This window comes from Gavialis gangeticus, unplaced genomic scaffold (genome assembly GCF_001723915.1).
Source record: "Gavialis gangeticus isolate Ggan-Ray unplaced genomic scaffold, GavGan_comp1, whole genome shotgun sequence".
Classification (NCBI taxonomy): Eukaryota; Metazoa; Chordata; order Crocodylia; family Gavialidae; genus Gavialis; species Gavialis gangeticus.
The window spans coordinates 33,201,215-33,223,478 of record NW_017729004.1 but is presented as its reverse complement, the minus strand read 5'-3'; the positions used below and the strand labels follow the sequence as shown (position 1 = coordinate 33,223,478).

Here is a 22,264-nt window from a genome sequence, read left to right as displayed (position 1 = left end):
AACCCAAAAGGTTTTACTGCACTTGCATACAGGCATAACAGTTACAGCACAACAGCTTACACTGGTATCATTTGATACTGATACAATTTATGTCACTCTCCTGGGAAGGTCAGCACCTAAACTCTGTTGAGGGGCAAGAGTTCAAACACAGCCTTGTGGATACCATTTCCTACTGATATCTGTAAGTACTTTCCTAATTAATGTTCCACTACTCTGGAGGTACTTAATGCTTTCCAGTGCCTGTATTAGAATTAGGGGTGTGCGAAGAGGGCCATGTTCGATTTGGATTTGGCACAATTCAGGGGACAGTGATTCAATTAGTTGATTCGGATTACTGTCCCGATTCAGATTTGGCCGAATCAAAGATTTGGCCAGACACAGCTTTAAATGTTTTTTCTACATACCTTGAGGTACCAGGCATGGCTCATGAAAGCTGAGATGGTGGGACGGATAGAGCATCTCATGGGGGGGAGGGCGCCTTGCATGCTCAGCGGTGGACCTGGAAGTGGACCAGAAATATTTCTGGTCCACTTCCGGGTCTGCCACCAAGCGCACAGTGGACCCACCCCCCCCCCCGGCTCAACAATCGGCCACAGGGGTCCCCAGGTGCCCCCCAGACCCAGGAGGCACTGGTCACTGAGCTGGGAGGTGGGGGTTCCCCACGTGCTCTGCGGCAGACCCAGAAGTAGACCAGAAGTGCTTCTGGTCCACTTCCAGGTCCGCTGCCAAGCATGCCGAGGACGCTCCCCACCCCCACACACCTCCCATGGGATGATTCATCCACCCCACCATCTCAGCATTCATGAGTCACCCGGTACCTTGAGGTACGTAGAAAAAAAAAATATATAAAGCTATGTCTATATCTGAATCGTCGAATCGATTCAGAGAGATTAAAGGGTCTCCGGATTCGATTCAGATTTGGAGATTCGGCTACCGAATCAAGTCAGCGATTGATGTTTCGCACAGCCCTAATTAGAATCCTGACCTGATCTGTTGATTTCAAAAAGTGGCAAAGTAACCCTCTGATTTCAGCAACAAGAACCTGGGAGGATACACATACAAACTACTGGGGACAAGTTCCATGAGTTCCTTCAGTAACAGTACAGAAGAGGGAAAATTTCCTGTCCCCCAGCCACAGGACCCAAATATTAAAGGAAGGATGAAGCTGGGGAAATAAAGTTTAATTTTAATAAGATAAACTGTTTTCCTAATAGCATTGTTTCAGCTTAGTTTTTAAGAAGGTTTACAAAAGGGGACAAATGAGATTAAGTTAAAAAAACCTCATCAGTGCATGATATATTGCAGCAGTCATCATGTTCTTCACCTAGTTCTTAGACCAAGAAAAATGTTCTGGTAAGTTTTAGAATTAACCCATTTACTTTCCATATTAAATTATTCTCCTAGAAACTTTGTCCATTAAATTAAATTTTCCCAGGCAGAGGCATGCTACAGCAGAACAACGACTATTTGAAGTAGATCAGATTAAGTAAAGAAATGTGCAGAACATTTCAGCGTAAAGAACTATAAGAATTCAGTTAGAAAACAGAGTACTACAATCAGACGCAAAAGTAGCAGGACAGGAGAACAGATACATGACAAAAATAGCCAAATTCTTAAGAGTTCATAACAAAGAGAGCCTGACCCCTTTGTTTTCTGGAAGAAATGTTTCATTAACCTAGAATTAAATTGAGTTTATAGTTGCAATTGAGTGTTTCTATTCTAACCTGAATATCAGCTGAAGAAAACAGGCCATACCAAGATTTTAAGCTCTTACACAGAAGAGAATTCTGTGTACAGTAAAGGAATGAGCGAGTAGCACAGAGCTGCTTTTAGTTTGTTTCATCTCTTAGCTTCTTCCCCAGGGCCTATAAGGAGCCTTTCCCAGTAACTGCAACAACAAACTAAAAGTAAAACTCAAGAGGCAGATAAAGCAGGACTCCAATGTTTTCTTTACTTTCTCCTGTTACATTCTGTAAAGATCTTTTTTTCCCTCCCTTGTCAAAGTTCTCTACTGAATTGCTCTTAATGCCATCCATTGTTATTTTCTATATATGCACTCATACTTCTCTATAAATAATATATTCCCAATTGATAAAGACTGATCCAAAAATGGCATAAGGGAGATGCTTAGATGAGCAGTCAAAGACTTAGGTTTCCAGCAGGTAGGAACAAAATTCAGGGTATAGTCCCTAGATCTCATTTCAACTATTTACAGTGTAGGAACAGCTTTTTGGCGGGGTTACTACTCCTTTACTCCATCTTCATTTGAAACTTCCTCAACCAAGAACTCCATTACCAAGTTCTACTTCTACTCAGTACTTTCCCAAACTGCTGCAAAGCAAGATCCCTCTGATACTCTGAAGCTCAGTAGCAAAGTACAAAACTGTCTCACACTGGTCATTTTTCACTCTATAGCAGCAACTTAAGATGCCAAACACAACATTATTACTATCAGATAGAAATGCTTAGTTTAAAAATAGAAAAATCGAGAAACTGCTGAAGTGGGTAGACCAATACCACCACACTGAAAGTTGAAAACTACAGTTGAGAACTCTTACTTGTTACAGCAAGTAGATACTGACAGTGTAGACATTATTATACGAGTAATTAAATGATTAGCAATACAAGTTTAAATGTTTAAAGTAACTAACAAATTCACAAATAGTTACAGTTTCTAAATTGCACATTACTCTGGCTTGGCATAGGATTCCCTGCTCCTCCCCTTACATTCTTCCCTTGAAAAGCTAGGAATGAAATATTAACATGTAAATTGCATGTACAATCAGTAGCAGCCTTTAAAATCTCAAACTACCTGCTAAGATCAGACAGACATGGTAATTGAATGTTTCTTTCAACATCTTAACTTCCAATAATTAGTAGTTAAGATGGACAGAGGGATGAATAAAAGATGTAAAACCAAAGTGTAAACAGGCCCTCAGTGGGTGCATCTACATGTGCAGTTACCCCCAACACAATAAAATGTGGTCCAGTTCGTGCCAGAGTCAGCTATTCCCAAGCACACTATTTACATGTGTGCCTGAGACAGCAGCAATTCGAGATGGGGCGCAGCAGCTTCAGGCTGGGGGGGGGGGGGCAGGAAGGGTTAGCCCTGGCCTCTGGGTGGCAGCCCTGGCGGGGGGGGGGGGGGGAAGGTTTCCCCCTGCCCTCTGGGGGGGGGCCCGGGGCGGGGGGGGGGGGGGGAAGGTTTCCCCCTGCCCTCTGGGGGGGGGCCCGGGGCGGGGGGGGGGGGGGGAAGGTTTCCCCCTGCCCTCTGGGGGGGGGCCCGGGGCGGGGGGGGGGGGGGGAAGGTTTCCCCCTGCCCTCTGGGGGGGGGCCCGGGGCGGGGGGGGGGGGGGGAAGTTGACCCCCGCCCCTTGGGGGGGGCCCCTGGGGGGGGGGGGGCAGGAAGGGTTAGCCCTGGCCTCTGAGTGGCAGCACTGGCAGTGGAGGGGCTGGGTGGGGCACAAGGATGCTATAGTGTGGGGCAAGCTGGCCGGCAGGCTCTGCACTGTAGCACCCTTGTGCCTCTGCCAGCCCCAGTCACTGTCTACACATGTTGCAATAGCGTGAGTTACCCCACCATAGGACTGTACTCATCCTGGATAGTAATACTCTACAGCAGAGGTGGTTAATTTACTGTGCCCTAATATGGGCACAAGTGGATGGTGATGTTTTACTGCAGAGCTAATTGGTCAACTCCACAGTAAGTTGCACATGTAGATACACCCAGAGAGAGAAACTGGATCAAAAATACCTCTTCATACAACTAGTAAGTTGTTCACTCACCTTTGACCAAATAAGAGTGTAGATTTAGTTTCAGATTCATTGTATGATGACGGAGAGCAGCAAATTACAATAGTGGTTCTACAGTTACCACCCAATGAATCCTGAAGGATTCTGGTCATTTTACTATCACGGTATGGAACATAAGTCTGCAAAAAAAAAAAAGACAGAAAGAAAAACCACCCAACCAAAAAACATGGATTAGTTTGAAGCTTTCCCAACACTCTAGTCCACTGGATAAAGATGCACACTTTATTGCACTGAAGACCACCACATTAAGAAGGATAATTAAAATAAGTTGTGTCCAGGGTCTTAAACTACAAGGTAAAATTTCTTGCATAAGTGTTATCTCTTAGGTTTTGAAGTTTATGATATCAGTTTATGCTTTCAGCAAGATATTTTACAGTCTTTTAAAGCTACAGATGCTTATTTATAAGCCCCATCCCAACAGAAACAACTACCGTTAGTAGTGGATTCAAAATGCAGCTAAGACTTTCAAAGCAATGTAAGAGATTTGGCTACATAGGAAGTTTTAAGAGATGTGCAGCTAAATCCCCTAGCTGCTTTGAATCTCTGCCAAAGACTCTCCTATATTTCTCCCCCTGCCATAACAGGTAGCCCCCAGTCCGGTTTTTCTAAAAACTTCAAAACATACTTACACTACTTTCAGCTAAAGCAGAGATGACATTTCCAAGAGCTGAGAGAGACTTGTTGATGTTCTTAGCTTCATCCAGCACAGCACCTTCTGCTCCAGTTTTACTAACCTACAAGATTCAGTCAGTCAGTAAAAGTAAGAAACATAATTTACAAAGTACCTTTTCAAGTCTTAGCTTTCAGTAAACATGGCTAAGGCAGTCTGCTCCATTTAAGCCCAGTTTTAAATCATAGGTCCACCCACTATTAGGTTCAGTAGGAAAATGGGTTCTTTACCCCCATCCCAAGAGGGTGAGGGTTGGAATCAAGTTTCCATTAGAGAGATCTCTTAAAACTGAAGCTTTTGGCTTTTTCAATAGAGAAATTCTCATAGCTAATAAGCACTTTCAGCAGATTTTATTTAGGTGCAAACTAGACCATCTGCCAGACTGTTTTGGTGGAGTAGCTCAGCACTATTCGCTTGCTAATTAAATTTTTTTTTAAATGAAGCAATTCAAAGTTATGCAACTCAGTCAAAATATTAACATGGGAAACTAAGATTATGAGACAATGAAAGCCAGGTTTAGCAAGTGCCAGGAATCACTCACACGTTCCGTAGGCAGAAAAATCTACCAGTGAAGACTGCCTTACAGAGTACTGCTCACATTTTTGGCCCTACAGACCCCAAGCACTTGGCCAGGATCAGGCCATGGAGGCCCCTGTGCCAGGATGAGATTCTATCTAATAGGCAAGGTGGCTTCACACAGGGCTCCCCACTAGATCTGTAGAGCCCTATGGGCCAGATTAAAACAGTTCCAGTGACTGGATCTGACCAGGGGGTTAAGCACTCTTGCTTTAAGGCTATAAACAGTATGGAAAAGCTGGAAGAAGAGGGAGATTTGACAGTTCCCATACTCAATGTTTTCCATCAGTCCTAGAACGCCTGCCTCAAAGGCCAGGCTTTCTCTACTGTTTTACAGTTTAATTAGCACCCTACAATCCTTCCTATTATCTTAACATGCACTGAATTTTCCACTATTGTAACAATTGTGCTTTTAGATTTTTTACACTTTGCATTAATAAAGCAAGCAAAAAAGCACGTGAATTATAGAAGATTAGGGAAAGGCAACAGGTAGAATGGAAACTGGATACCTGAAATAGGCAAGTAGTAACCAGCCTCAACAGTAAAAAGGATCATGACCAAAGCTCATTTGAGTTTATTCCTTCAACTCTATTTCCATAATCCCCTAGTCAACTTGTAGACTAACATATTAAGGTTTATAAATGGAACAAGTAATAAGACCAGTGCCTCTTTTATGGTCCTGAAGAGGCCAAGGAAGAGACACACAGCTGAATATGCCAAAGAAGGTTAGAGGTTAAGGATGAATGTAGCCCTAGGAGGAGTGTGCGCAAAGGAATACAGTAATGCCAAAAATCTGTAGCAGAAGCAGACTATAGGGAAATGAGCAGTACTATACAAACAGAAGTACACAGAAGAAGTAATTATACATTTTTCTGTTTGCAAAGCACTCACTAGAGACTCAACAAAATGAGCACATATATGAAGAACAGACTCAAAGCTAAAATCATGCAGGTCGAAACAAACTTGCAGCACTTCTTGGGAATTAATCCTATGATCTGCATGTTCAGAGGAAGTAATATTTGTATGACAAAAACCTTTAAGTAAATCAGATTTTTTTTAATTCCTTTCATTTTTAGAATACATGGAAAAATGTTACCTTTTCACTACCTGCCAAGTCCACAAGATAGAGTTTTCCACTCAGCTTCTGTTCTGTTTGAGTATTTTCTTGCTTCACATTAATAAGAAAGATACTATGACTTCGAGAACTGTGTTCATTCATGTCTATAATGACAACATATTAAATGATTGTCCAAATGCCTGTCATGTTGGGACAGATGTTACACAATTATTTTAATTTAACTCTATTTGTATATTCAGAACAATGTTATCTTTTCATTGTGAACAAAATACACCTAGGGATAGTGAAATAGGAGAGTCAATTAATACAATATTTTTAAACTAAAACAGACAAAAACAGTAGTACTGTCTTATTCAGTACTTAAAACCACATTTTTCTCCACATGTTGATTAATGCAACTTGAGTACATTGATAAAGTTTGCTAGTTTCTATCCTCTGGCTTGGTTTCAAATTTTTACATTTTATTTACTTAGAAACAATAGTCAAAATTCTTGTGACAAATGTCCTATGACATCAGTGCATGTTGTTCTTCCTTTGCCAAAAAAGCCATGATCAATGAAAGAGGTTTTAGGCAATTTCACAAAATTACTTTACATTCATTATTATATGTATATTTATTAAATATATAAATATTATGACGTTCATAAATTGCATTAATTTACAGTGCAGGTGACATGAAGTATCTTAGCTTCACAAGATTCTAAGTGACTGAAATAAATTCAAGTTCAGTAACAGAACTCTAAGCTGATTTGTAGGCTGAGCAATGAACAGCCCCTTATTTCTCCAGCTCTGCAACAGGCAGAACCAAGCCCAAGTCTGTCACTACCCTTAAAAGATCCAACTGTAAACAGATGCAGGAGAGGCAAAGAAAGTGCAAACAGAAGGAATATGTTTTTGTTTCTTTTCTGTTCCTTTGCTTCTAGGGCTGGCAAGCTCTGGCTTCCACACCTTGCTGACACCAAAATAAGGTAATAAGAGTTTGGCTTGTCCATCCACAACATACTTTTGTGGCAAAGGGAGATGATGCAGACTTTGCACAATATTTTATTCAGGAGTGCATTGCTTATCCTTCTGTTAATAAAATAAGTGAGGCAGAAGAACAGGGGAATTCCCCAAAAGCTATATATTCCTAGTTTTGCTAGGGATGAAGAGAGCCTCACTCCATCCTCTCAGCCAAATGATGTCAATGTTATCAACTGTCCTCTCTCCTACCTAGCATATTTTTGTTTGTTTCCTCCTGTTCTATTATCTCTTTCTAGTGACACATGGAGGTCAGCCACTAAGCCAAGTTATTATATTTCATTTTTACATCAATAGAGCACCAGAGAAGGAACACTTACTTGTAACTGCTACATGTCTGTTAGATTTTCCTTCATCTATGGTATCCATAACTTCTTCTGGACTACATACAAAACGCTCTGTGCAACCCTTTAAAAATTGACATAACAGAGGTAAGTGATATACATTAAAGAAAAGGTAGGTCAGCTCAAAGCATCAGGTTTATACTCACCTTCACATAAGGAACTCTGTTTTTGTCCTCGTGAACAGAAAGATTGGTCTTCGAAACTGAAAGAAAAACGTTCTGTAGCTAAAATATTTATTGATTTGTTCAGGGCAGCATCTTGGAAATTTGACAGTTTACAGTACCCATCTGGAAGGCTACAGGTCATTTCACTTGGTATCTACCTCAATAAACATATTCATCTCTATAAACACGTTTAAAAGCATTTAAGCAGCTCTCTCTGTGTAAACAAATAAATTATATATGGAAAAAATTGGTTACTTAAATCTGCAATGATGAAGTTAGAATTAAAGAAACCAAACATTAAAATACTTCACTTACACAGTTTACCATTAATATAGTATGTAACTATTCTATTCTTACAGCAAAATTTCTCTGCAGATCAAATTACCAATCACACTCTAAAAAAAAGGAGACACTTACCATCCAAAAGGTCCCTTATCTTATCCAAGTATATTTCAAAATATGACACCTAACAAAAGAGATAAAGCATTAGATTAACAGATGCTAAATCCAGAAAGGGCCACTTCTACTATTTAGTTCAGGGCTAGGCAATTATTAGTGCTGAAGGGCCACTTATGAGTTTTGGTGAGCTGCTGAGGGCCATACATGCAAGCCCCCTGCAGCCAGGTCAAGGCTGGTGCCAGAGAAGCAGCAGAAGTGGAAGCAAGAGCCTGGCTTGGCCGAGGTTGTAGCATCTTTTCTCCACTCCTCCACTCCACACTGCCTGGCTTGGCAGACACCAGCAGAGAGCAACAAGGCTGAGAGCTACACTGTGCCAGGGGTGGGACCATGGTACTCACAGCCCCATGAAGCTGGGGAGATGGGTGGGAAAGGAATGCCCTGGTCTTAGGGGCCCCCCCCCCCCACCTGCTGCAGACCCCAGCTGGGAGGGGGCTCAGGGTGAGGGCCTTCTCTGCTGGGTGCTGTCCCCCCTGGTGCAAAGTGTTGGGTGGGCTCTGGCCTCTGCTGGTAGTGGGGGACGCTGGGCAGAAGCAGCCCCACCCAACCACCCTGTCCCACAGGGTCAAACTCCATCTGCTGCGCAGTGCTGGATGGGCAGGCAAGCAGGGCTGCTTTTGCCCAGCATCCCCCACCATGCCAACAGAGGCCAGAGTTGGAGCCACTGGCCCTGGCCTCTGCTGGTGCCACAGGCCAGACCGAATTAACTGGCAGGCGACATATGGCCCATGGAACATATTTTGCCCACCCCGATCCAATCTGATGATTTCTTGCATAACACAAGATCTAACTCACAACACAGTGCTTGAATTCAACTGTATCATCTTTTAGAAAGACAAAAACTTCTGATTAAAAAGCCAGGAATTTACCACCATAAGAACTAGTTACCAAGGAATCCTTAATGTTAACACATTTGCCCCCTTTTTTCCACTAAATGCCCTTATTTAGGATCAAAATGTTCTTGTCATATTTTCATTCTCTGGGTAAGTTTGTCTTTGCAAGTATACAGGCTTTTCAAATTAAATGGATGCACTCTATACGTAAAGCATACCTATTTAATCATAAATTATTTTAAAAGAAAGATGCAACTCTTGATCTAAGTAAGGTAGTAATGAAACAGAACTTACCTTAATATGGAACTCCAAGTTTTCATCCATGGAGTAAATATAATTAAAAATATCTTGCACTATTCTTGGAATTATCCCCATCCCATCTGGATCATGAAGTTTTCCCTTATTGGAAAAAACAAAACCACAACTAAATACAGTATCCTCTAACAGACAGAATTCCATGAATACAGATTTCGTATTTAAATAAACAAAAACTCAGTGTAATACTGGTGTGCTGACTAGCACATCTTTAGCATCTTGCTAATTTAGGCCCAAGATTTGTTGGGGCAAGGACAGGAGGAAGAGAGAGAAGACCTCGTATATTTCTCAAACTGAGATTAAAATGCTTCTATTAGTGGAATACTATTTTTGGTGCTGCTGGAGCCAAATAAAAGGCCCATACATTAGCTAATGATATTCCCAACCTCATGCTCATAATACTGCCTAAAAAATTACATTAACAAAAGCAAAGCAAGAAGATTTGTGGGGCAACAATGTCAGATGAAGAGAGATGAGGTATTATTTCTAAGTGGAAAAACTATGGGGAAGAAAAAAGATAGGAAAGAAATAAAAACAAATCATCTCCTCCCAACTTTTAAAAGATGAGAGCCCTTTTAAGACTCCTTACCTCCATAGTGTGCGTTTTTCCAGATGATGTCTGCCCATAAGCAAATATTGTACCATTGTATCCTTCAAGTACATCTAAGGAAGAAAGCATTATTCATTACAGTTCAAATAAGTGGGAAATATTTAGAGAAGCAGTGTACAAAATAACTGGCTAACCAAAGGATTTTAACTCACATTTTTAATCCACACTTTTACTTCTTATGTTATTGATTCGTTCAATGAATTCTAACAGATAACTAAAAGTAAGATCCTGTTTAAGAAAAACTCGGCTGTTTAGACCTTGAAATATTCTTGATTATATAATTCTGTTTTACAGCTCTAATGTTAAGTGACTGCAATGAGTGGCTAGAGAGCCTGTACATTAAGAAGCACAAGAAATAAAGAATATATTTGACTAAATGTTTCATTAAGCAGCTAATATTACAGTAAAATCTTCGTAAGATGTATTTTATATAAACTTAGAAGAGCTCTGTTCACATGCACATTTCTTAATGATTTGTACTGAAATCAGCTTACTGGGACTAGTAAAAGTATTTTACTCAGGCTGGTCTATTCCTATCCCACATTTTAACCCTTTTGATTTCAGCTCAGTTGTGAAGCTTTACCAGCATTTTAATTTAAGCCATTTTTCCTATTAAAAAATCTTTCAGATAGAGACCTAGCTCAGATCATTTCAACTATAAGTGAACATCCACTTGCTTTTAAGCAAGTGAAAACAGGCTTTGGAGTGAAAACAAATCAGCTAGCAACGGTAGCCACACCTGCTACAGATTTTGGGAGGGGGGGAAAAAAAAAAAGTGGGAAGAGAAGAGACTGGCATCATTCTTTTTCACCTACTTAGTACCTTATTGCGGGTAATGTTTCCATACTGTACATGTTTTCCTCACCTTTGACAATCTTTTTAGCACAGTCATTATAAACTTGTTCCTGCGTTGTGCTCGACTGGAATACACGGTCAAATACATAAGGCTTGGACTGAAAAGACACAGAAATTAGGGTAAGAAATTCTAGTTCTAAAATGGGCTTATTTTAAGAGAACCTGACCATGTATGAACGAAGCCTTGAACTAAACATATTTCCCCCCCACTCTTTGGAGAGTTGAGGGAGAAAAATTGTCCACTGTACAAAAGAAACATGGTACAACCAGCCATTTTCTCCATTTTTCTCTAGCAGTTGAAGTAAAAGGGAATATTCACAACTACAGTCTGTGCCGCAGGCCAACTCCAAATCATGGATCACATTTGTTTACTATGTCCAATTAAAAAAAAAAAATTACAAGAGAGTAAGTAGTAAATATTCACCTTACTTGATCATATTGCTTATTACCACTTTTCATACAATGGCTATAAAATGTCCAGGAACGTTCTCTGAACAAAGTTTGTGATGCAATGTCAAACCTTATATCTCCTTTTGTTTAGAGGAGATTCAAGCTCCCTTCAAATTATTCTTCCACTTCCTTAAATCAAAAAAAAAAATGTTGGGAGAATACTGTTTTAACACCTTATCAACAAAATAAAGCTAATTTGGAGGGTCCACATACAGGGGTTAAGTAAGGGGTGCCCTTGATCTAGAAACATCTAATTTTGCAGTAATCTACAGCTATTCTTTGATGGTTACCAAGAAATAAATTGTTCTCTTTCATGTAAGTTTTCCATGTGCCTAAACTCTACTTCCAATATAATGTGTGGCAATTACTTTTTAGCATCTTGTTTCCACTAAGGGGAAAATGAAAACAAATTATGAAGAGAAAAAAAAAAAAAGCTTAAATTGTATATAGAAAATATGGATCCTTCATTATAGTATTAGACAATATTGCTGACCTTGTGAACAAACTGACATCTCCTTTTAATTTCATGCCCAATTAAAAATTTTTTAAACAGTAGATCTATGTATTTGATTTGAGTGCCTGCAGTATGTTTTAGCTGATACACAAGTTTATTCACCCAGATTAAACTATACTCTATATACACACACCTTAGAACAGGGGTGGGCAAAATACAGGCTGCAGGCCGGATCCAGCCTGCCAACTTATTCAATCTGATCCACAAGCAGGCACTAGCTAACTGACTGCGTCTGGCCCAGCTACCACCCAAGCTCCATTCAGTGTTGAGCCCTGCCTGCTCCCACTCACACCCAGACAGCAGTGCCCTGGCCCTGGCCAGTACGCAGTTTTCTGGTGGGGCTGCTGCCACAGACACCCAGGCTCCCTCCGCCTCCGGTAGAAGATGATCCTCCTCCTGCGACACTCCAGGCAGCAGGTAACACAAGGAGGCCATGGTCAAGCATGTTAGGCACCACATGACCAGCCAGGCAGAGGGAAGCTTCAGCCAGGCAGCTCCTGCCCCAGCACATGGGGACTCCAGTTCCAGGCCACTATCCACCCACACAGCCACCCGCAAATGGCTGCTCATCATGCCAAGGGTTGGAGCAGGTGGAAGGCAGCCAGAAGCTGGAGCCCCACATGCTGGGGCAGGATCCAACAAGCTGCAGATTCCCCCCAGCCTGGCTGGGCATATGGTGCATGTACCCACAGCCGCTGCCTCTTCCATGTGCTACAACCTGCCTGGAAAAGCACATTGGGGCAGAAAGGTTAGGAGAAGCTGCCACTGGAAGTGGTGGGAGGCGAGCAACGCCCAGGGTGGCTGCAGCAGTCCTGCCACAAAGTTATGCATGGTGGCCACGGTTGCGGCTGAGTTGTGCTGTCTGGAGGGCATAGGGCAGGTGCAGAAAGGGATTAGCCCCATGCAGAGTGCTGCAGGGGCAGCTGCAGGCCAGAAGTAGGGAGGAGGGGGCAGAATGCACCAAGCAAGCTGTGCTGCATATGTCCTCTACCTCCCCTTCATCTCTAGCTGGTTCCCAGGACCTGGCACATGGGCAGCCATCACCACATACACCGCCACCACTTACACCACACACAATGCAAGAATAAGACTTTATTTTGAGCTATTATGCAATCCCCTCTTATACATTATTCAAAAAAATATATAAATCAGGATAATAATTATTTTTTGAAATAAAATTAAAATGTGTTATAGTAGGTTTGATTTTTTTGTATTTCCCCTGTAATTTGTTAAAATTGTATCTTCTGAAAGATTGTGTGCACACAGCCATTGACAGCTCACCAAAGCTCATTACGTGGTCATCCAGCTGAAACACCCCTGCCTTAAAAGCATGTTATCAGAATCATATTTTAACATTCTTCCCTGTATTGAAAGGTATACATATATTTCTATACACTACAATTTGAATAAGAGTATTGTTATCTTTACTCTACTTAAAATCATGCCTAGATATTTGGTACCTTAAGAAGTAACTTTTAAGTTGCCATTAAGATGCATTATGCAAGGGCAGAACTAATTTAAAAAAAAAAAAAAGCAAATGAACCAAACAATCTATCACATTTACTTTGGCACTATTCAGTTAGATTGATTACCATACATACTATTTTTTCTTAAATGTTACAGCTCAGGTAGAGCACGAAATTATTTTAGAGTCAAGTCCTTACATATTTTATACAAATGCCCTTCACTGAACTGATCTTATTTTTTATGCATAAAGTGAAAGATCCAAGGACCCATGACAAATTCCAGTTACCCACAGATGACAATTCCTCACATCTTATTTTATATTCTCCACTGCATTTCCCTTTCCTCTACTCCCAACCTCCCCATCTCTATAACAGCCATAGAGAAAAAGTGGTGTTTGGGCACATACCATGAGCACTGGACTATTACAAGTTAGGCTAAGAGATTAGATCTCAAAACGCTAAGCATTCTTGATGGCCTTACATATTGACCAAGACATCTGTTAGTCATTAACTGAAGTCACAAACACTGAACTTCAAAAATTTAAGGGGGAGAAGGGAAAAGAAGGATGGACCAATTTGTTTGTAGACTATTTTAAAAATATATATTTTGAGATAGTAAGTCATTCGCATCGAATCAGGTTCAGTTTCCTAAGAATTTGCCATATCAATTCAACTAGAGATCCAGTTGAGAGGCCTAATTTACAGAGGAAAGAAAAACAGATTTCTAATGTAAATGAACAACAGAAATCTTTCTGCACTTACAAACTATGAAATGCAATCCTACTGTTCTGTTTTCATATCACCACAAAAAAAGAGAGTCCTAAGGTCATATTGATACCATGGGACTGTTTTGCACCCATTTGTTCTATCCAACGCCTTTTCTAAATCAATGGACTAAGCTTTGAGGGGCAAGGAACAGAAACACCTCTTGTGCTTTACTGGGAACATTGCAAACCACCTAAGGGACAAAAAGCAAGCTGTACTGTCACCCTCCATAAAATTCCACCTTTTTGATATATCAACAGCCCTTTGAGCCATTGTATATATAAGAATTATTTTTAAAGCCTTACCCAAATCTTAGCAAAAACAACATTGCAAATTGATGCAGTAGACAATGCATAGGAACAGACACGGTATGTAGCTTCCATTCTTCCCAGAGCCCAAAGACCCTTGGTTAAAACACCCATCTTCATTTCTTTTTTAGTACTTGCCTGGCTCACCACCTTGAGCATATTTAGCTATCTTTCTGCCCTGCCTGTTTCCAGGACTTTCTTTGGGACTCTTTTTGGCCCAAATCAACATTCCCACCCCAGGTTGAGACCAACTGTATTGGCCTCTCTTATATTCAACCGTAAATTTTCCTGAATTAAAATGAAGGGTTTACATCTACATGGTGTTTCACAGGTATCTTAAAAATTCACTGCCTTGTTAGGTGTCTTGGGAAAACCAGTTTCACCCTTTGTTTACAAAAACATCCAAATGATTCAAAGTGTATAAACCTGCTCTTTACAGAAGTCAGTTAACATGTATCCTCTCAGTACCTTCTCCATGAAAGGCACCAAAGACTGTCTTATTAAAACCAATTAATTCTAACTTAAGGTTTACTTTTCATACTTCTGAGGTTGACTCTATAAAATGGTATTTTGAGTAGTTACTTCTATTGCATTCTAACTTTAAAAAACTGGAGTATACTCCATAAGTGCAGTGCTCATCCCTAAGTTTGCCATGGATCACATGCAGTTTTTTGGTCACTGAAACCTAGAGAAGCCTTTGTATTATTCATATTATTTAAATTAAGCTAAGCAGTCTAAATCCTCTCTCTTACTGTGTGGTTGGGCAGGTGTGTGTGGGTGTAAAAACACTTGTTTTATTGTAAGACAGTCCTTCTAATAAGGTAATGCAGGGCTGTCCCACTTCCAGGAACCTGTGGAGCACAGACCACATGACCTGCAAACCCAGGGGATAACTCCCAACCAGGGATAGTCAGGCACCCCCTCCAGGTGAACAGGTCAGGTCTCAGCCCCAGTCATACATACTTCAGGGACAGTCCATCTACCCCCTCCCCAACTCACATACACACTATGCATGCTGCACCCCCATCTTCCTGGCCATAAACATCCAGTGTGCACTGCAATTGGTTATTTCATGGTATGAGGCAAGCAAAACAATTTAGAAAAGGCTGAGATATTAAACAATAGCTTTTCTTCTAATGTATGGCAGTCTACTTTAAAACCATTGCTCTCACCAATACTGGTCATAAAATACATAAAAATAAAAAGCATTAGGTATAAGTGGAGTGATTCTGGCAAAACTTATTCCTATTATTAATTTATTTGACAACATAGTTTCAAACCCTAGCTTTTTTTCCCGCTTCCAAGCCAAGATATCACTCTGGCAGTCAGTGACAAACTTAAAAGCAGCATCAAGACAGACACCAGAGTCCCAAACTAACCTTCTGCTTTGGAAGTAGCCATTTTCTTTAGTGCACAGTTCCTTGTGTGTGGGTATATTAAAGAAGCAATATACAAATGACTAAATGATTTCTTGAAACTAGGAGAGGTAGAAGGCAGGCAAAAGCTTTCCTAAAATGCTATCAGCTGAAGTGAGCTGTTACTTATGAAAGCATATGCCCCTCTGAATCAGTCTATAAAAAAGTGTGACTCTGCCCTTCCCAAAACTGTTGAGGATACAGGGATGTCAACAGACCCTAGTTCTCCCTTTCTTCTATTCTTATTTTTTCTGTTTAAAGATTGCAACTTGAGTCCTTCCTTAAAATCGCTGAAGAAGGAGAAGTGGTGATGCATACAACAACAAGCAGATCCACAGTTCTATACAGTCAGTGTAATAGCCCTTTCAGTTATTTTTATAGTTTCCATTTTATAATTCCCCCACACAGAACATGCCACACACAGAGGAAGTGTGTAACAGAAGCTCAGAAGATGTCAAGATGCTGGAAGTTCTATAGCAGGCAGATAGGAAAAAGCTAGAGCTTTGGCACGCAAGGAGAGATGAGGCAGTTTAGCATTAACACTAAAAGAGCGTTTGCTCAAAACAGAACAGTGAACCAGTTAACACTGAGAGTTGAACCATCTTTAGATTTTAGAGAAAAACCACACACTTAAGATCAACTAAGAAACATTACTAATAGCACAGCAACAGACTATACCACATTTAACACTAAAGCAGGAGTGTCAAACACATCCAGCCCTGTGGGCCAGATGGTCCACAGACTAGATCAGCTCAGGGCTGGTTTACAGACCAAATCAGACCCACAGATTCCCCCCCTCCCCAGTATACCTGATCCAATGACTGCTCTAGCCAGTTCTGGACCCCACACTGAAACACAGATCCTGGAGAAGCTAGAAGGGACACCACTCATGGCACCTGGCAGGCAACTCCAGGACTACGCCACATGCAGCAGCTGCTCCAGCCAGTCTAAAACCCATGCTACATGTGGTGCTTACAAGTGCTGCATGAGGTGTAGTCTGGCCACCATGTGCATCACAGCTGCCAGTGGCCAGTCTTCACCATACATGATCCCTGTTCCGGCACTCCAGGATCTGTGCCACATGTAGCATGGCTTCCAGACCAGCTGAAGCAGCTGCCAGATCAGGAGCAGAACGATGGGATCCGTGGGCCTGATCTGGCCTGTGGACTGATCCTGCACCACCGGTGCATATCATACCCTGTGTGGGTCTCATCAGACCCAGGGGCAGCACTGGGGGCCAGATGGCAGTTCTCCAAGGGGTAGATCTGGCCTGTGGGCAGTTTGACACCCCTGTACTAAAAGCAAAGAGCTCTATCCCAGTCTTACATCAGTGCACTAATGCTCAATTTGTCAGAGCCCTATGCTTTGAGAAACTGTTGCATTGCCTCCAATTTAAGAGACCAAGGTTAAACAAAATAATATTTAACTGAATAGTGGCACTGAAAAAATATAATTGGCTTACGCTACCGACTACTACAGCCTCAAACGCATGCCACAAGGTCCAGTAGTTACAGTATCAAGGTTGGATACTTTTACTCATCCTTTACTCAAGATATAAGATATGTTTCTCTTCCCAATATATAAAATATAGTACCAACCTGTATTTGTTATATAGAGGGGCTATACTTCATGCCAGAGCACAGCTTTGCACAGCCTACTCTTTGAATATTTCATATGAATAACATGCTTGGTTAACATTAGTTTTCTGCTGCCAAAAAGATACGGTAACCACAAATAAACTTCACTAGCCTCAATTTGGTAGGTAAATAGAATAACCTTTCATGAACTTGCCATCGAACAAAAAAAGTTTATAAACTCACAGCCAGTTACATACATATTCAGGTCAAAGTCTGTTGCTATTATGAAGCTAATATAAAAGAGTACAGGCGGACTGTCATTAGATATTCTATACATATATACACAGAAGCCTTAGTCTGTCTGTCTGTAATGCTTTATTCACACTGATTGGCTGCCGAGACAGGCACTAGCATGTGACTGCACACGCTAGCTTTTTAATTTATATTTTAGATGGTAACATGACAAGCATGAGCATGTATACAGGTACTGAAAATGGTATAAACAATGTTATTTGAAGTGAGAATATACTGCTTGTGAATAGCTTCAACTGTACAAAGAAATGTCACAAAAAGCAAAATTAACAAACCCACTAGTTTCTCTCCATCAAGTTGAGGGTAATTCTAATAAATATTTTAATAAGCCATGTTCACTGTGGTTCTTTTAGGTGTCAGCTTGCCTTTTCATATACCACTTAAAACAAACATGCCTCATTACAATGGACTCTAGAGAGACCATTTTCAAGGTACGAGCTAAGGGAGCCTGTTTCAGCTAAAACAAAAACTGGACTTAAACTTTAAAATAATTAATAGATTGACTTTACAAAGAAAATTGTGTCTAGACAAAATTTAGTTCCTAACTGAATGACAATACAATTGTCTGCATTAGAAAGTTTGTAGGCACTCTACTGTGAACCCAAACTTCATCACTTGTTCTCACCTAAAGAGACAGTCAGTTAACTAGTCAAATAAAGTTTAAGCATGATTAAAATTATCTGGAAGGGAAAAGAAGGATCTATACTAGGAGTAAAATCAGAACGGAGAGAGGGTACAGCAATTTCCACACTTGTAGAGTGGAGGGGCTCTTTACAAAACACCACATATAAGAGTAATTTACCAACACCATTTGAAGTCATTAGAATTGTGATGGGAAAAAATATTATGATGTCTCAATCTGAGTAGTCACTTTCCCCTCCATTTTTTTGAAATCAGGAAAACAAGCAAACAAACAAAAAAAAGCCCCTCACATGAACATTAAGAGAAGACACTTTTCTTATCTTTTAAAAAAATTCAAGAATTCAAGAAGTATTTTCTAAGAAACTAGTTTACATAGTCAATTTTAAGAAGCCAGGTTGACAGCATTGTCTACTACCAAAACTGAAATATCTTGAACGAATCAAATCATGTCAGCCTCACGTGAAACAGGATAATACAAAGCCAATCTGCAAAAAAAATGGATTCACAATTTACTGCCATATTCATATTCGCGTGCACTGTTACATTATAATTGAAGTGTCACATGTGTAACAAGTCCACATGTTGAATCAATGATGTACTTATGCATACATATCCATCAGAAATCACCAGAAAGTAGAGAGAAAGTTTTTAAAGGAAATATTTAATTTTAAAAGCTTTCTTCTAACAAGAATTCAAAGCCAGAGATATCTGGCCTTTTTAAAAGTAACACTAGGCCTACACTTTTTTGATACCAGTGATCCTCCAAAACAATGCAACACTATGTCTCAGCTAAAATTTCTACATGTGTAAACTCTAACAACAAACAAATGGGGGGAAGGGGGGGAAAAGACGACTAATTTGTCCAAGATGACAAACTAGTACTGGCATGCCAGTAAACATATGGGAACCAGGTAAAAGTGGAGTGGAAGGGAAAAAATAAAGGACCAGAGGGGATTTCTCAAATGACCTTTTCCACCAAAGTTTCAGTCAGATAGCAAATGATGGAATGGGGGGGGGGGGGGGGGGGGGGGGGCAGCAGCTGGTTCCATTTGGGGTGCATGTTCACATTACTGCAACTGCCTTCAGATCATGGTAAACATGGAACACACACACAACATAGTCCTACACCCCTCTGCTTTAGGTAAAGTTCTTTCTTGGAAAGTCTTAAATTACACAAGGGTTGTCTCCACAGCTATAATTTCATGCTGTGGCAGCTCCTTGCTTGATGCAATCAGCCTATTAGCAGCTCTGTAACCACCTAGTGGCAAGGTGCAACAGGCAGCTACGGCAAAATAGCTGGCCGGCTGTCCGCTGTAGTCACCAGCATGCAAAAACCAGCATGGTTAGGTCAGTCTTAATGCGTTCTATGCCCACACCGTCTTCTAACTGATACCTAGGCAATTATTTTGGCTGGAGAGCCATTTTAGGAATTTTGGTGAGCGGGGGGGGGCAGGGGGCGAATGAAAGTTACTGACATGGTGGGGACAACTGATCCTATCTGGCCTGGGCCTCTCTACCCTGCACCAACTGCCAGAGGCTCCAGACAAAGCAGGCAGTCAGGGCCTCCATGGAGACCAGTTGGGACCCCCGCAGACAGGGTGTGCTTGGCCAGGCAGATGAAACAGGTCCATAGGCAGGCAGGGAGCAGAATCCAGGGGGCAGGACAGGCAGTTGGGGGTAGGGCTGGGATTGCAGGGCAAAAGATTTACAAATAAGGGGTGGGTGGGAAATAGGAGAAGCCTCTCCACTAGTGAAGAGAAACCTGGCTCAGATTTGTTGTGAAGAGAAGAGCTCAAGGAGGCAGCTACTGTCCCATACAGTGGTGAAAGAAGCCGGCTAAGAAATAACTGAAGGAAAGAAAAATTAGTTCTGTGAAAAATATAGTTTATTGAAGAGCTGCCTTATGAAAGTTGTTTCACGGGTACGGGTGGAATAGGTAATTTTGCCCTAGTTGGCCAAGTCCTCAGGTAAGATCTACTCACCAGTTAAGGTTTACAAACTGACATTTTAAAAAGAAGAGTGGAATGATCCTGAAAACATGAAAGCACGAGTGTCACAGAGAATTAGAGACAAGAATTCTTATGGGTGATATTGTTCACTGGATCAACAGAGTGATTAGGATAGACATAGATAAACTTTCAAGGAAAAAGGCAGGTTTCTCTCTTCATTCAGTCTCTCTCACCTCAGGTCTCTAAGGAAGGATGCTGCAATACCTGAAAGCTTGTCCATGCCTATCTCAACCATGCCATTCATTAGTTCACAAGAATTCTTACCTCTTGTATGTTTCCAGGACCATCACAGCAACAATATCATTTCAACGCTGGAAAATTAAACTATTTAATTTTTAACCACAAATATTGCCATATGTTAGGACTATACATTTTTACTACTGAAAGACAGGAATCCCAATATATGCATCCATAGCATGGATTTCTAGCCCCAACAGCCGGACTACTGAGGAGAAGGACTTCAAAATCCTGCCATATTCCTCAGTTTAGCAGTGATTTGCCCTTGGTCAAAGACCAAAAATACCAAGTCCTCAACTTGAGACCAGTGGAGGTTTAGATCTGGCCTACAAAGTAACACTTTTAATTTAAAAAAAGTTTTTATAGTGCATATGGGGGTAGGGCTCAAACCAGTCATCAATTTCAAGCCCTGCATGGTCCTTTCACAACATCTGACAAAGTGAATTTGCTGTACTACACACTACAGAAGATCCTACTCAATCTAAGTGACAAGGGGAGGAAGTGTTACCTCAATTTTGCTATTTCAAATATAAGCCTTTGACCCACTAGAAATAATTACACATTGGCCTACAAGTAGGCAGCAGAGAGAGAACAAAGTATCACCCAAAATTCTAAAAGTAACTTTGCAGTTTTTAATTTCAGATGGGACTCATAATGCCCCTGTTACTGAATACTCATATATGAAAGCATTTGTATTTGCCTCAGTTATGAAAATGGAAGTTTGCTATTTTGGTCACTACCCCAACAAGCTCCTGCAATACAGCCCAACTCTGTGGACCAGGCATCAGTGAGGACTAATGCAGCTTGAGGTACAAGCCTGCCAACTGGACGAGACCAAAAAAATCAGCTCAGTTTACAAGCATTTGTTGATTTTTCAGAAGCTTAACCACTCTTGACCTAGTCCTACATTACATTAACAACCCATTCATTTTACATTGGATTTAGGCATAAGAGCAGAGCTCTGTTAGGAAAGCACAGAGCATAAGGCTTCTGTCTCCAAGCTCCATCTACTGTTATTCATTTGTCCTACTTGCATGCCCAGATGCAAAGAGGATTCAAGATGGAAGCACACCATAGCTGCAATCTAGACAAATGCTCTCCAAGCAACACCCCTCCCCAGAGAGGTGCCAGCCCCCGCACCCTGTGTTAGCCTCACTCTAGACATTCACGTGAAGGTGAAGGCGCACAGATGAGACACAAACATTAAGTTAAAAGTTTTCACTTTACCCACAAACACGGGCAACCAAACCCGAGGAGACAGTTACTGCAAATTAACCCTAGAGCTGAGCTTTCATGCGGTAACTCGGGCAGCGCCAGCTTCTCTTCCAGAGGCTTTCAACCTTTTTTCATTTGCTGACCCCTAAAAAATGTCGAGTGGAGCAGCCCCCTGGCAGGGTAAGTGCAGGCATTTATTTGCACACTTCTGATTGAGCACAGTCATCTTTCACAGCCCCCTCAGACAGTCTGCGCCCCCCGGGGACTGGCTGAAAGCCACCGCCCCACACCCCCCCGGGGATTTCTACCCCGCTGCATTTACCAACCCAGGCTGCAGTGCAGGGGGCAGAAGGCGGCGGCGAGCCAGACCCCCACCCGGGTTTCTGTCGCCCAACCCCCAAGGTGCCAGAGGCCCTTCCCGAGCCCGGCCCGGCCCGGCCCGGCCCGGCGCCCAGGTCGCCCGCTGCCCCCAGTGCGCCCGGCGCTCACGGCGATGATGACGGTGTCCTCGCTTTGGAACTTGGCGATGTACTTGTCGCCGCGCACCACCTCCGAGTCGTTGAGGGGCCTGAAGCGACACATCACTTTGATGTTGCACTCCGCCGGGTCCGCCATCTTCC

At 41.6% G+C, this 22,264-nt stretch overlaps 1 protein-coding gene across 1 annotated transcript in view; it reads right to left on the bottom strand.

Moving 5' to 3' along the window:
• The window catches only part of KIF5B (kinesin family member 5B), a 56,414-nt gene extending 34,155 nt beyond the window's left edge, over positions 1-22,259 (bottom strand). The window contains exons 1-10 of the mRNA XM_019508200.1: positions 22,134-22,259; positions 10,745-10,832; positions 9,859-9,932; positions 9,249-9,353; positions 8,083-8,131; positions 7,648-7,703; positions 7,478-7,565; positions 6,156-6,280; positions 4,443-4,547; positions 3,787-3,932 (exon numbers count right to left, since the gene is read on the bottom strand). Coding sequence (XP_019363745.1) covers positions 3,787-3,932; positions 4,443-4,547; positions 6,156-6,280; positions 7,478-7,565; positions 7,648-7,703; positions 8,083-8,131; positions 9,249-9,353; positions 9,859-9,932; positions 10,745-10,832; positions 22,134-22,259 — 962 coding nt within the window. The remainder of the gene's footprint in view (positions 1-3,786; positions 3,933-4,442; positions 4,548-6,155; positions 6,281-7,477; positions 7,566-7,647; positions 7,704-8,082; positions 8,132-9,248; positions 9,354-9,858; positions 9,933-10,744; positions 10,833-22,133) is intronic.
• Positions 22,260-22,264: the final 5 nt, after the last annotated feature.